The 15,948-nt window shown below is 41.6% G+C and overlaps 1 protein-coding gene across 3 annotated transcripts in view; it reads left to right on the top strand.

The window, feature by feature from the left end:
* Positions 1-15,745, top strand: part of MYB (MYB proto-oncogene, transcription factor) — a 28,314-nt gene extending 12,569 nt beyond the window's left edge. For 2 of the 3 annotated variants that reach the window (XM_085055889.1, XM_085055888.1), the window contains 7 exons: positions 351-506; positions 2,028-2,170; positions 2,783-2,897; positions 2,984-3,109; positions 3,787-3,897; positions 4,512-4,619; positions 14,310-15,745. In XM_085055889.1, coding sequence (XP_084912015.1) covers positions 351-506; positions 2,028-2,170; positions 2,783-2,897; positions 2,984-3,109; positions 3,787-3,897; positions 4,512-4,619; positions 14,310-14,426 — 876 coding nt within the window. In that variant the 3' untranslated portion in view covers positions 14,427-15,745. The remainder of the gene's footprint in view (positions 1-350; positions 507-2,027; positions 2,171-2,782; positions 2,898-2,983; positions 3,110-3,786; positions 3,898-4,511; positions 4,620-14,309) is intronic. The other variant, XM_085055890.1, reaches the window with a different exon arrangement.
* Positions 15,746-15,948: the final 203 nt, after the last annotated feature.

Genomic DNA, 15,948 nt, shown 5'->3' with positions numbered 1-15,948 from the left:
TCACATGAACAGGGTCAGGCTGAATTGAGCTGGGAAAGACTTTGTTGTTGTTGTTGGTTACAGGCATATCCTAGCACTGTATTTTCATGAGGTGGCACTATACACTGTCTTATAGCTCCGTGCCTCCCACGTTGTTTCAGGATCCTTCATCATGGGGTGATCTCAGCAGTTTTGAATTCTTTGAAGACACAGACACTCCAGCTAGCCGAGCTCCCTCAGGCACAGTCGCGCAGCTTCAGCAAAGAGGGGCCAGTGCTTGTAGACCTCAAGGACACCCCACCACAAATTTGAGCAAAGTCATGTCGAGTCAGGGCTCTCTTGGCTCACCAAAGACCTTATCTGCCTCACAGGGCAGTGCGGCTCCGTGGGTCCTTCTTCGCAAAAGGAGAGGGCACTGCAGCCCCTTAGCCAGTGGCCATGGTAGCACCTTGCTCCTAGCTGACGTCAGCAGCTCAACTCCTCCTAAGCGCTCCCCTGTCAAAAGCCTGCCCTTCTCTCCCTCGCAGGTAGATCAAGACTTCTGCACAGATGTTACTAATTCTCAAAAGTCACCCCAGTCTTAACAATTTAGAAACTAATCCTTTGGAACAAATGACTAATTACCGTTGTGCTTGTTGATTTCACTCCATGTTTGAATCTTCTTGCTGCTCTTTGTCTTCACCACTGAGTTTAGTTAATCAGCAAGCTAACTGTTGATTCTTGTCTTTTAAATTCATCTGTGGGGCTTGGTTTTTTGTGTTTTGGGTTTTTTGCCTTTTTGGATCTCTTCTGTAGGGGAGTGACTCCTTGCTTTACTCTTGCTGCTAACTCTGACTACTAAAGTTTAACATTTCTGATCATTTGTGATACTTTCCATCTCTGTCCACTTACAGTATGATTCATTGACCTAGAAAACCCCAAACTGCATTTAAATAGCATTCAGGTTGTGAGACAAACTGACAACAACCAGAAAATTCAATTCACACTCGCCATCCTCTACCCAGGTCATGAGGGTTTGAGTGGAACAGGAATGAGGAGGAAAATGGCCTGTTAAAATGGCCTGGTATGCACTTTCAAATTCTTGATGATGGTTGCTTTGTTTCACAGCTGTAGCACTATTTAAAAGTGTTTTGGATTTTTTGTTTGTCTGTGTTGTTTTGCTTTAGTCTTTGATATCAAAGAAACACTCTTTCATGTAGGATAGTAAAAGATTTCATGTAATGATTTCCCGCTGTATTTCTTGTTACCTATTAGGTATTTTAATCATATGTCATTTGTCCAGTGAAAGCCAGATTTTCTTGCATGCCACATTTTTGTAAAGTGGCAGATTGAATCTAGAGGTAATACATTGAGTTGTTGTCAGAATGAAGGGTACCACTGTGCTTTCAGATTTGTGGATGCTAGGAATAGAAACAATATTTTAGGTTGCTAGGTAGAACACATGCGAAAGTAATTTTCTCCAAACAAATAGAGCTGCCTCCTTTTCAGCCAGCTGTTTCCATTCCAAAGCATTCCATGCACCCATCACTGGTGGCAGTTTTCATTTTATGTTCTGAAAATGAAGCACTTTCTTTTAAGAAAGATGATAGGAAATTTATTTTCCTGTCATAAACACTTTATTTACTGCCCTAAAAGCCCCTAGATGCCCCATCTAAATCTCTGTGGAATTTAACCCCATTTCTTGTGGGTTTGTTTCTGAAACATGCCTTGCTCATTTTCACCCAGTTTCTTGGGCACACTGCTCATAATTAAAATCTATTTGGAGAAAATCCAAATCAGGCTCTGAAAGTGGTGGAAAGTGTTTCTCATTGGAACAGTGTCATTTCCTTTAGAATTTCCCTCTCTAGCTTCCTGAGCCAAACCATTGAGTGTTTTTTCACAGTGTAGTCAGGCACCTCACATACCCCTACTCACATCATAGGGTCAGCAGAGTGACTCAAGTCAACCAGAAGAAAGTAATTTCTTTTTCTTGGTTCAACAAGGTCAGCTTAAGAAGTCAACCATGTAATCTGGATGTTCCTATTAATTTTTTCTTTCCACACCTGCAGTTCTTAAACACCTCATCCAATCACGAAAACTTGAACCTGGACACCCCTGCACTTACTTCCACGCCGGTCTGTGGCCATAAGATGGCAGTTACCACCCCATTCCACAGGGACCAGACTTTCAAAGCTCAGAAGGAAAACCATGTGTAAGTCTGTTGTCTTGTTGGACTCATGGGGATCCTTTTCTTCAGGTTTGCATGCAGCCGAAGTGCCAGGTCAGTGTGTGCTTCAGGCTGTGAGAGGGTAGGTTTAGATTAGATACAAGGAAAAAATTCTTTACTGAGAGGGTGGTGAGGCACTGGAACAGGTTGGCCAGAGGAGCTCCCTATCCCTGGATGGAGCCCTGGACAAGCTGATCTTGTGGAAGGTGTTGCTGCCTGTGGCAGGGTGTTTGGAACTAGATGATCTTTAAGGTCCCTTCCAACCTAAACCATTCTATGATTCTATGCTTCCTGCAGAGTTGTTTGCCCACACATTCAGATTCTTCTCAGCTGGGAGTAAAACTTCCACTTTATGACCATGGAGGTAGGTTATTAATACAGAAAACCATGTATATAGGCTCACTAGTTTTTAAAGTGGAGTCATTACACCTTATTACAGTCAAATTAATGTTCTGCCATAAAAGCAAAATGCATTATAAGATCGCAGGGAAATATTTTCCAAAGTCTTACAACAATACTGCCTGTATGCACATATTTCTGTAAAGAGGTAGTATTTCCAAGCATCTTCCTTTAAAGTTCCTCTCCTTCTTTTTAAAGTTTCAGAACTCCAGCAATCAAGAGGTCGATATTAGAAAGCTCTCCAAGAACACCCACTCCATTCAAAAACGCACTTGCAGCTCAGGAAATCAAATACGGTCCTTTGAAGATGCTGGTAAGAAGGAAACAATGATAAAAGTTGCTTTGATATTAGTGCAGAGGGATGTTCTGGGACTTGGATATAACGTTTCTTTCTTTCAGCCTCAAACTCCAACTCATCTGGTAGAAGATCTGCAGGATGTTATCAAGCAGGAGTCGGAGGAATCTGCAATAGTGGCTGGGCTACATGAAAGTGGACCCCCTTTGCTGAAGAAAATCAAACAAGAGGTAAATCTCAAACTTACCTGAGGCAATTTAATTCAGAACTCTTTGCTGAGAAACTTATACCAATGCCTTTTCTGTTAAATAGCTGTGTCTGTTTTTCTTTCATGTGAGCCCCAAGATCTTAGTGTCGGTTCCATATAGTATACTAGGCATGTCTAATTCATCTCCCATTGATTTCCATAGAAGTCTTTCTGCTGTTTTCAGCAGGGGTTTGCTTGGGCTGTTCTAATGCAGTTTTCGTTTGAAACTTAAAAAGAAAAGAAAAATTAGACATGAATTTGGATTGAATCTTTCAAATATTGGTGAAAAGTATAGAAGAACCCCATGGGGACCAAGCTCCATGGAGTGACTTAGAAACCTGAACATTTGAGGACATTGCATTATATTACTTTGTCACTAAAGTTCTAAAAATACCTATATTCTCAATCCTTTCTAGGGGATTAAACTCCTGAATACTGACAAAGCACTGAGTGCAAGTATTCAAAGTTTTATTAGATGGGGACTTTTTTGAGAACCTTGAACTTTTTTCTTCTGCAAAGAGCAAGGCAGCTATAAAAGATGATACTGTAAACATGCATTATGCACCTCTGTGAAGAATACGTGTTCAATTTGTTAAGCAATTGACAGAAATCTCCTGGTCAGTTATGTGCTGGTTGTTATCATGCCTTTCCTGCTTTCAGGTGGAGTCTCCAACAGATAAAGCAGGAAATTTTTTTTGCTCAAATCACTGGGAAGGAGAAAATCTGAACACTCAGCTCTTTACACCTGGGTCTACAATGGAAGATGTGCCAGTAAGTACAAGTTTTAACACCATCAAATGAATTTTTTGTTTTACATCCCTGTTCAATTTTTAAATGCAAGAGAAAGAGTATTTTGTCTGACTTTCTTCACAAGTAGGCTCTATTCCTTACCTCTGTGTCATTTTCCTGTACTAAGCATAAAAAGCAAAATGCTACTGTTAATTAGATCAATGTGAGGCCTATAGAAGGTTGCAGAAGCTGCAGTCATTTTGCAGCCCACAGACTTTGAAGAGCCTGCACCTGTGTGTAGAAATTACTAGATCCTGGAGTTAAAAACTGGTGAAAGAGAGAGAGAGTCTCTCTTGCTTTTGCAAAGGAGACTTTGCATGAGCAGCATTCCCTTTGCATTGCCAGGACTCATGGACTATTCAACATTGCTGTTATTCTTGAACTTGGGATTTTCACTGGATGGAAAATCTTTGCACATGGCAATGCTCCTGCAAAGCCAAGTCCCAGGGCCACCAGGCTGAGGTCTGCTCCTCATCTGTGGCTGTGCCCAGTGTTACAACTTCTGTGGTCAAGCTGAGTTCACTTTCAATGCATTCGAATTCAGGTTGTTCCCATAAGTTGCTGAAAACCTTTTTCTTTTTCCTTTTCCTGTTCAGAATCTTCTTACCAGTTCCATTTTAAAGATGCCTGTGTCTGAAGATGAGGATAGTTTTCACAAAACACTTGCAGTACCCAGAAACAGGCCACTAGCTAGTCCTCTGCAGGTAACTAACTATTCTTTGATTAAAATATCATTTGTATATAAAATACATATATACATCCATATATATATATATATATATGTGTATATATTTATATTTCTTTCTCACAGACTGATTTTAAGTTTTGAGTATGGAGGAATGAAATGTTCAGATGAATGTGTCTGAGGATCTCACTTTGCTTGTGGATCATGAGGACATAGTGGCTGGAGCAGTGCCAGGAAGCTAAACAGGGCATAGCCCTGGGATATTGTAACACAGCTGGGTGCAGTGTTAAATTGGTAGGACTGAAAATTAAAGTGGACCAGAGGCGTTTTTTCTATAGGCTTCTTGTAGGCAGCACTGCTGTTTTGGAGATTTGAGTGCTGTGGTGGTGGCCAGAACTGGTCACTGGCCTTGCAGTGAGAGGAGAGACTCTAACACTGCCTGGCTGGCACAGGTGTGGTCAGTATTGCCCATCCAGCCCAGCATCAGGATGGCCTTTCCCCAGTGTAGGCTAAATATGTAATTGTTGTAATGTAAGTCAGATTGAGGCTGGGGTTTATGTGTCTCTGCTTTTGCCAAGTGTTAACAAACATATATTTGCTGTACTTTTAAATACAGCTGTTGCATGGGGGCTGATCTGAAGCCCACCAAAGTCATTAGCAGCCAGTCGGGCAGCTCTTGTGTGCTTTAGGTGGAACCCACAGCAAGTCATTCAGAAAACAAAATATAATTTCTGTACTTCTGAGGTAGATGAGTAAGTGATTTTGTAGCCCTTCTCCACATGGGAGAACTAAAGGAAAGTGTCTCATTCCCCAGGGTGAGTCACTGTCAGGAAGGAAATTGTAACTCCATAATTTCTGACTTTCAGACAGATAGTCCACATGGCTAATCCTTTCTTTCCTCCCTCTTTCCAGAATTTACATTAGGGATTATTTACAGTAGGAAGGAATGAATAAAGGCTGGTTTTGATTAAGAATTTCTAGCCAGGCACTAAAAAAGGAAAGTAAAATTTTTCACATGTCCCCATTTGGCACAGTTTGCCATGGAGTAGGCTTTTATTTTGTGCTGCAGAATCATTTGATGAAAAACTTCCTTGGGGAGCAGGGACTAGGACTCCCCTTGGCATGGCAGTGTCTGCAGGGGCCAGAGACTGACAGTGCCTAATGCTTATCTGCTTTTTTCTCATGAGCTGTGTTTCTTGGCTGCACCATGGTAGACAGCTAAGAGAAGGGTTCGAAAATCCACTGCCCCTGGTCTAGGGTGGTATTTAGAGGCTGAATTCAGACCACCTCATGGTGAAGGACCCTGGGTCTTCAGCTTTGCAGGGGGTTGCTGAGGCTCTCTAGAGGGTGTGTGGCAGGAGGCTACTGGTCCCTACAAGAAAAGGTCAAGCCCTGCTGTGTCCCTACAAGGTCAGCCCTGCTGTGTCCCAGCACCCATCCACAACCCCAGACAAACTCTGGGCTCCTCCACAGGTTTAGGGCAAGATTTGAGGTAGCTAAACAGCATAGGCTGTGTGTTGTCCTGTTAGTGGGTAGTTGCCTGCACTCTGACTGTAGTAAAAAAGAAGCATCTGAGAGGTCTATAAAATAGGATCTTTTGATCTTTGGTGTAACAGTGTTATGTTTCCTGCTATCTAAAAATAATTTCTTTACAAGCTGCTGTAAACGCAAGGGCTTGTTTAACCTTCTGTCCTCACTCATGCTGATTTTGTTCAGGAAGTTTACATGAGTCAATCTCTGGATCATTCTGGATTCAATTCTTCAGTCCTTGCTCAGGCAAAAGTGTGTTAAAAGTCAAGTATCCTCATTGTTTGGATAAAGGGGACCTTTTCTTAAGTAGGAACTGAGTTGAAAAGGACTTCCCAACTCATCTGTGTTTAAAGCGTGTTGAACTGAAAGAAAAAGTAGTTGTAAAAAGCCCCAAAATGAGTAGTTAGTATGCAGCCTCTTGGTGTACTAGCATGAAGGCAAAATTGTTCTCTCTTCTGATGAAACATTGAGTTTTTCAGCTGAAATGTAATCTTAAGTGAAGAATGAGGCTAGGGGTTTCTGTGACAGTGGCACAGACAGCTGTTTCAGAATGAAATACAGACTTTATAACAATGCAGTGTTGTCTGCCAATGGCTGCACTCTCTGGTTTGGACTTGGTGTTGTGGTTAAAAGCAATGGTAAAGCTGCTTGGCTTCATGTCAGAGGGGAGGAGTTTGGCCCCACGCAGCTCAGAAGGATGTGTAGTCTGGCTCTCTTTCACACCAGAAACTGCTGCTTCTCTGTCCCTGATGCTTCCCCTCCTCCAGCCCAGGGTAAATGGAATCCTGTGACTAGGACACAGGATGTCCAAAGGGTGCAAAGCCATGGAAAAGGTTAACCTTTGTTCTTGTTGTTGGCTTGTTGCATTTTGTATGTGATGTGATTTTAGCACTTTATTGTTCTATGCTTTCTACACTTCCTAGGTTAGAATTTGGTATCTCACCCACACACATGAACACATGCATGGACAGAAACAGACACTGGAACTAAATCCACTGATCCCATGAAAGAGCCCATCCCATTAAGTATGAGGGAACGCATGTGGGTGAAATTTAATTGTGTCTGCCTATGTTGACATTGCTGCTGTTGATATTCTGGGCCTGATCCAACTGTTCTTACTCAGGCAAATTCTCACTGACTTCAGTCCAAGAAAGAATTACAGCAATCTCTGCACCTTGGGATCTGTGCATGGAGAGGGAAGAGAGAAATAAAAACAGCACTAAACTTAGGGAGTTTTTAATATGCTTGGTCTTAAAATTCCATTTTCTTTAAAATTTGAACTTAGATAAGAGAGAGGCAGTGTATTTACCAGCCCCCAGTATTTTCCATTCTTTAATAATTTGCACTGCATTTACATTTACATTTACATTTACATTTACATTTGGCTAGCGATAAACTGATCAAAATCCTTGATTACTTATTATTTTGCTGCTAAATTCCAAAGACAGCAAGAGTAACAAATGTTCAAACAGATCTCTAAGGATATTTTTTTACTTCATTTTGGGTACACGACTGATCATATGCCATTTAGTAAACAGCAGCTGATGACCATGTCAGATAGCACAATGTGATTCAGCATCACTTAGCAGGAGCAGCATGTTGCATCATTTGGCATGTGAGGTCAGGTAACTCCATATAACACCACTGGAGTATGGTGGTGTCAGTGTTGTATAGAGCAAAGGGAGAAGAAAGAGCCAAAAGGAGTTTGGGCTTTATCCTCATTCGATCCCCTGGTTAAGTCTCTCTAAGATGTTGGATGTAAAGGTAGTTTTGTGTAAGATCTTTCTGGTAAGGTGTGAGGGTTCAGGCAGCTTTTTGTACCACATGACAAATCTCATGGCTGTGCACTGGGTATTATCTGTGGCAGGAACAGGAATGTACCACCAAACCCATATGTTGCCTTGAGCTGGACTTACTCTCCACTGCATGGATCCCAGATACTTCTGCTTTGTATTCTTAGAGTTAGTTAAAACCCATATTTTTGCACCCTATATTTTTGTTACTTGTCGCATGGCAGGGAGAGTTCGGCCTTACAAGCAACTTTTCCAAGGACTAAGGCTTTGGGATAGCATACTCCAATACCAAGACAAACAGATGGTCTGTATGAGCATGGGCTTGAATTGTGCCTCGTAAGAGGTTACATAAAAACCCCTCTGCTTCTAGCCCTTCCTATGTGGAAGTTAAACTTTATTTCACATTATGTTCTGTAGCAGTAGCGGTACATAATACAAACTATCCTAACAGAGACATTTTAACAGATAGAAAAGTAGGCTAAATCACAGACCTTCCACCTAACCCTGCAGGCTATCAAAAGACACCATGAAATGGAGCCTTTTAAGAAAATAGCACTGCTTTGATATCTTCTTCCCACAGTAACAAAGGAAACAACACAAGGTAGAAGCCCTGCAAGCTAAAGAGAATGTTCTTCAACCCCTAGCTCCTGTCACTTTCCATTTTTTAACCACAGACTGACACATTTCAGCTCGAATTTCCTGACTTTCAGTGGTTTATGTAGCCATTTTCTTCAAAGAGTAAGTTTAAAGGATTTTAAAACAGTTACTTGGTTAACCTTTTTTCAAGTGTTTGAGCTGTCATGAAGCTTAATTTCTGCAGTTTAAAAAGTGAAATGCTGTTTTATTTGCAGCTGGTTGTAAGACAAAATTGCCAGGAAGGCAGCATAGTCTGCTGCAGCAGCAAGCTTTCTCTGTTTTTCCTCCACGGCTTTTTGGGGGGAAGAAGATCCTGAAATCTCATACTTTTCTTTGTTTAATGAGGGAGAGAGGGAAGCACACTCTGTTTGAGATTTGCACAGCAAGGGAAGGTAGCCCCACAGGTTTCCCTCACTTGTGTTGCCCCTTCTCTCACTGGTGACTGATGTGTACAGGAAGGAGCTGTGTTTGGCACAGCTGAGGGAGCCAGAGAAGGTTTGAAGTTCAGCAGAACAGCAGAATTTGGGTTGCAAACAGATTGGAAGTTACAGCTTCCCTGAGCTGGTGATGGTGTCTCAGGAAGAAGAAAAGTGACAGCTTAACTATTCGTCATTTGCCTCAAGGTATTCTATTCTGTGGGAAAAAAAAATTACTTAAGGACAAAACTAGAAAGGAGCTGAATATCCTAGTATGAGTTGCAGGTGCTTAGCCTACTTCCATATCTCACCCATTCATCTTACTTGGAAAACTCATACATCTCGAGCAGGAGTTTTGTCTGAGCAAGAGCGTCAGGGTTAAGCTCTTAAGCCATCACATAGCTCTTTCTATCTCTGGTGTTGTGCTTATAATAAAAGCTGAAAAGTTGGACCACTTTATTCTTTCACATTTAGCAAGCTGTATTTCTGAGCAGCTTGGAAAACCCAAGACTTTAGGAGAAGTCTGTCCTGTGCTCCAAAGAAAAGCTAAAACCAGGGGTAGAAATAGTGGTCTGTCTTGGCAAATGAGGTAGAAAATTAATTTATGGTCACTTTAGTTTTTAATTAGTCTTTACTCTAATCTTGATGAGAAAATGGGCTTCTCTTGGTTCTGCATCCTTACAGAATAGAAAGCCATGTTATTCTACGTGATGTCCATTGTATTCTGCTAGGAAATAGTTTTGTTTAGTGCATTGTTTTGCTGTTTCAGGAGTACTGCATTTCTGTTGTAAGCCTTCTTTTCAGTGGCACATTCTACAAACGATCCATACCATGTAATCGAAGAGAAAATGGCAAGAAATCCAGCTTTTTGCAGCAGGGAAACACGATAAAAAACCTTCTAATAGTCGGAGCCTTGTAAATATTTTGAATACATCCGCTTCTTTTAAAATTATTTTTAAATACCAGCACAGCTTGACTAAATTAGCGGGAATGTTTTTAACACCACTAACTTTGCTGGAGTTGCTGAAGATACCTGACAGCAGAGCAAAGGTTTAAAATCTGTCTTCTAACACAGTTCTTTGCCTAAGGATTTTTACTACACTTTCATCAGTTTGGGAGCTCAGCACTGCAGGACTCAACACTGCAGCAGCAGTGTTTGGTTTTGGCATTGGCTCCTAATACATAAGGTTTTGTAACACAGGAGCTTTCTTAAGCTAGAGACATCACATGAAAAGGTAGTCTGGGCTACGAGTGCAGGAGGACTAGTTCTGTTAGAAAAGCACCTTTCCACAGTGTTTCTTCCCTTACTCTGATCTGTTTTCTCTAGATGGTCCAAGTTCTTATTTAAAGTGCTTTAACTGGATATCCCAGTTACAGCTTTGACAGTTTGTTTACAGTTCACATTTGCCCGAGGGCAGTTGAAGGCATATTATAGGATAAATAAAGTAGTTTTGCTGCCAGGAGAAGGATGTACTGGTAGGATTACTGAGGTTAAAAAAAAAAAAAAAAAAAGAGTGAGAATAAGAAAAGGGACAGGGAGAATGACAGAATGACATAGCTGGAATTGTACCATGGATCTGTAATTTTATCCTATGGGAACTTGTGGTACTGTACTTTCTTCTCCCCCACACTCCCTGATTTAACTTAAAGAGAGAACTGCTGTGTATGGAAGAGAAAAATACAGCTGGAAGTACTGGCTGAAAAGATTTAAACTCTTTTAATTGACAGCAAAATTAAGACTGGTCTCCTACTCTGAGGCAATGAAAAAACTGTGTATATGGAAAAAAATTACTGTGGAAATCCCTTTCACTGACTAGGAATTTAGATGCCAAAAGGAACTCTTAGATGACTGAATTTAAGCAGTATGAATCCACTGGATCAATGAAAACATATCTGTCAATTTTTGTGTGGTTTGTGTCAGGCCTTCAGGTTACAAAGATCTTGTGTTTCCATCCAGTGATTTGCAGAGTTAGACCTGTAAATGCAGCCAGGAGGGTGCAATGAGCATTCTGCAGCAGAAGTGTTCTGGCTGGGGTTTCTGTGCTGTTTTCCTGCATGGCTGTAGCCTTCTGCCAGGGTCTCATCTCTTGATACATTTGCTGAGCACTGCTGTCTGTGGGGCACTGCTGCTGTCCTGTGACAGAGCCCTGTCTGTGCTTGCTGCCATGCTGGCATGGAAAGAGGCATTGTGGCATCCCTTTTTACCCTTTTTTCTAAGAGATCCCATAGCTGTGTGCCACCAGGCCCGGCAAGGCACTCTGCCTGGGCTGTAGGACCCAGCACTCCCTGCCAAGGAGGGAAGGAAAGCTGCTCTCATCAGGATGACTTTCACACGTGCCTCTGGCACTGCGCTGCAGGGCTGGCAAGGCACAGGCATTGTGCTTTGTTTTGTGTTGGCTGCCAAGACTCAGGGCTTCAGACAGAAAATGTTTATTAAAAATACCCACTGAAATGTTATCTGAGCTCCCCAAGGGTAGAATTGAAAACTGTCTTAGTATATATGCTGCATCAGAAAACACACTTTGGGTCAAATTCTGTTTTCTTCACTGGAGAAAAACTCTCACCATCATCGCTGAGATGAAAAGTTCGTCTTTTTTTATAAGTTTGTCGCAATAGAAAAATAAAAAAAGTGTAAATAGTATAATTTTCTGGGAAAACAACACATGGGTGAAAACTTTTGTGTCCCTACAACAAAGCTGAAGTTGTTTCAAGCAGGCTCAAATGTGGGGTGGAGCTGGTCGTCCCGTGCTTGGTGTGCCTGCTGCCCAGTGCTCCCCGGGGCAGCCAAGCCCAGTGGGAGGGCAGAGGGTTACTGCCTGCCTGAGCAGCTTCTGCCACACTGACATCAGGTTAAAGATGAAGACCGGGCTTTCCGTGGAATGAGTGACATGTACCAGCCTGCTGAGATGCTGGTGATATCAGGATACAGATTTATTGGGTTTTTTCCTACTCAGCACATGGCTGTTAATACAAAGAGCTCTGTGTAGATACTAACATCTAAGCCTAATTTATGAAATAGGGGCACTCCTTGCCTGCAGTTACTTACACTTTTTTTAAAAAATTGACATACTGTGACAAATGGGCTTTTCCTTACATGTTTTCGGTTATTTAAGGGACTGCTGATCTATCCTTTCTAGACCAGTGGATTGAAGCTTTGGGGGATCACAGGGAAATGCTAGTTAGACACATATTTCTGTCCTTGGAAAGGATGGATATTCTGGAACTACGAACTACTTTTGAGGTATACAGAATAAATCCGACTTCTAAGTAAAACCAATGGCATTGTACCAAGCATTAATTTGGTTCCTCATGCAAATACCCCTAAAACAACCGGGGGAAATATGCACAGGTGCCTGAGTCCCACTGAGGATCAATAGGGGGTTGTAGGTTCCCAGCTTGTGTTGGTGCCTTTGAAAAAGTTACCCTGGAAGCTGTTTAACCAAAACATAAAAGGAGCTGGCTGTGGTGTGTGGCATGCATGTCTGTGGCATGCAGAAAATGTGTCACACCTGCTTTCTGCCTTGCGCCCTAGGCTGAGCCACAGCACAAGGTACACAGCCAGCCCAGGTTGAACTGCTCTAGAAAAGAGGTGTATGGCATGTTTGTTCACTTCACAGGTGCAGCTTTCCCACAAAAAGCTGCAGAAACGTAATGATTTGAAGCCCTTTCCCTCTCCTTCAGAAAGGGAACTCTACTGAAGCTCAGCAGTTTTGCTCGCAAAATGGCATCCAGGAGAAGAGGCAGCATTTGGAGCTTCTCTACAGAGAAGGGAAATCCATGTCTAGGAAAGCTCAGCAAAAAGATTGGAGAGGACTAACACACTTGCTTAGTTATTCACTGGCTTTGTCCCTTTTAGACTGTAAACCCTCCAAGGCAGGAACCTCGGTCCCTGTGTTTGTACTGGTGCCCTGATTAGGGCATGTTATGTGAAATTATCTGTACTTCATAGTTGCCCAGACTTTTACTATCCATATGTCTCAGATAACACTGTTTACAGTCAGAAGAGCATTCTGTAAACATTCAGGCCAGAGAATAATTTAAGGATCCTCTTGCAAGGTTAGCAACTGAAAGTAGCAGCAGAGAGAGACATGGGCAGGCCAGGACAGTTCTGCTTTTAGTAGATGGTTTGCAGTTCACTAATTATGATTCATCCAGGGTTCTAGAGCTTGGGAAGGCTTTGGCCATCTCTTTGAGCAATGTAGCTGTTGTACTGCAAAGCAAAACTTTTTGAAAGCAATGGAGAACAGAGAAAGGTTTCTTCTTACTTGTCTTTACTGGTGGATCTTGAGCATACACCTTCTCAACATTCAGCAGTACTGGGGATCCCCTTGTGGAAGGATAAGCACAATTGTGTGCATTTTTAGAATGCAGAGTATCTGTATAACTAACTATGTGATAATAGAAGTTTTATTCAGGTCTTAGAGAATATTTCAGTGTGGAAAGGCAGACACACTGGGCAAGTGAAAGAGCTCAATAGAAAAAAATAAATGTGTGTGTCCTGGTAAATTCCAGGAGCTTTCCAGGAGGAAATTTCATTGCTGTTTATAGCTCAAGGCAATGAGAAATGTCTCACATGTGTAGTGAGTAAATAAATAGAGCACACACAGCCCTCTGCAGATATCTTTATCTCACTTTAACATTATACTGAATGCTGTCTGCAACCTCCATAAATACCACAAGAAGTGAAATGGCTTACACGATAATTAAAACGCTGTTTCTGCTGAGAGTCGAGCCCCCCTCCCTCCTCCTTTGCCAGAGGAGCTGAGCTATTGGGCTGGTGCTGATGGCTGCACACAGGTGAGAGCAGCTTTGGGCACAGGAATCCTCTGCAGTGGATATTGGGCTATCAAGGTTGTCAGGTTCCTTTAGGAAACTCCAGGACAGAGCAGCTGCATTTCTAGAGTGAAGGTTCAGCTGGAATTTGTGCATGGTCACAGCACTGAATATTTTAACTGTGGGCTGTAGCCTGTCCGTGCTCTGCTGACTGTGAAGTCTGCCTGCCAAGTACATTCTCTTTTAGGCCTTTTGTGTAAAGGATTAAAGGCAAGGCTGTAGATATGGCCTTATAGAAAAGACACTGAGAGAGAAGCAGGAAGGTTTGGATCCTGGCTCTTGTGTGTCCCCTCTGCAGATCACCTGGTCTGTCTGCCCCTGTGGTCACTAACTGAGAAGTCAGGGTGACATTTTTTTGCCTGTTGAGATTTCAATTTCTCGGGAGACAGGATAGCATCCCACTGCCTCTTCCTGTCCTAGTTAATTGCAAGCAGGCCCGGCTCTGGCTTGGACTATGGATAAATCACATGGCATTCAACCTAAATCTCTCTTCTAATTTAGCATCTGAACAACGCCTGGGAGTCAGCGTCCTGTGGGAAGATCGAGGATCAGATGGCTCTGACGGATCAGGCACGCAAATACATGGCCACCTTCCCCACCCGGACTCTGGTGATGTGAAAGGGTCAACGAACAGAGAAGCATTATGGTTTTGAGAACACTTCGCCTCCACTGGGAAATTCTTGTTCCTCTGCATGAGAACTTTTCATGAATGGGAGAAGAGCCTATCTTTGTTGTGGTACAACAGTTGGGAGCAGCACAAAGTGCATTTAGTCACTCAGCATATATATTCTTGTTGGATTTCACCCAACTTAAGAGTTTGTGTTTTTTTAATGATACTTGCCTAAATTATTAGGTATTGAGTTTGAATCAGTAATTAATGATCTTAACTGCAGTCTTATAATAAAGATAATTTTTCTTGTACTTTTTAAGATCAAGCAGACTTAATACACCAGTATTGTTATTTCAGTGATGTGCTAGCCAGGGGTGGGGTTTTGTTTGTTTCTTTTTTTATTTTGGGTTTTTTTAATAATAAAAGAGCAGGTACTCAAACAGATGTATTTTAAATCACTGAACAAAATGCATTGGTGTGAAATACCGAAGCGAAAAGCATTACTACAAACGCTTGTCTGTGCAAAAGGGGAAAGCTGATCAAGATCGTGAATGCTCAAACATCCATGCCTCTTGAAATACTCCTTTCTGGTTTGGTTCTAGGCCGTTATACATTGTGTGTTTCTGTTGGGGGGGAGGGTAATTAGCTTGCTTTAAAAAATATTACTGTATGAAACATAGATTTATGAGAAAAATTATATTTTTATTCAGTAATTTAATTTTGTAAATGCCAAATGAATACTGTGTTTTGCTGCTACAGACCTTAGCATGTAGACATGCTGCTAGTGTAAAAGAAGCAGTAGAGCTTTATATGGAAAGAAAACAAATGTTGATGTTAGCTAATTGACTATGCACTAGCATTTCAGACCTTTTTGTTTTAATTTTTTTTACATCATTTATATTTTTCCCCTTTTTTATAAGCAATATTTTTGAACACTGTTCTTGGGAGATTTTTTTTTTGTGTGGATGTGTTGTTTTGTTTCTCATTGGTTTGTAACAGCATGCCTTGCACCTTCATATGTTTGGGAGAACACTGTCTTGTTCATGTTGTCTCTTTTGTTCCATGTCTAGCTAGTTGTTCCCTAACTTGGGTCTTGTGTACTGAATCAGGTTCTTAGAAGTACATGGTTCTTTGTACTGCCCTATCAAATCTTTATTGATACGGCAAAACACTGATTTTATTTTATTTTTTTATTGTTTTGTGTTTTTATAACAGCCTCTGACTTTGCTGCCTTAACAGCATTTGGTGCAGCTTTATCTGCACTTAATTTTTTATACAACAATGTACTGCCTTGTAGATAAATAAAGTGTGTTCTTTTTTACTTAAACCTGCATGGCCTCCTAATCTTGTTTGTCTTTAGTTTGTTGGTGGTGGTGTTAAAGGCACCAATCAAGCCAGTAAGGTTTTTCTGAGCACACTTAGATAAGAAAGGAATAGAGTTTTGCACACCATAGCCTCAAAATCCTCGGTTCTCATTGATTGTTAGGGAAGTGGAAGGAACAAGGCACAAAACAGTAAGTACTGAGCATG

This window comes from Lichenostomus cassidix, chromosome 3 (genome assembly GCF_008360975.1).
Source record: "Lichenostomus cassidix isolate B80296 chromosome 3, HeHo_3.0, whole genome shotgun sequence".
Lineage (NCBI taxonomy): Eukaryota > Metazoa > Chordata > Aves > Passeriformes > Meliphagidae > Lichenostomus > Lichenostomus cassidix.
This window is presented reverse-complemented; position numbering and strand designations above follow the sequence as displayed.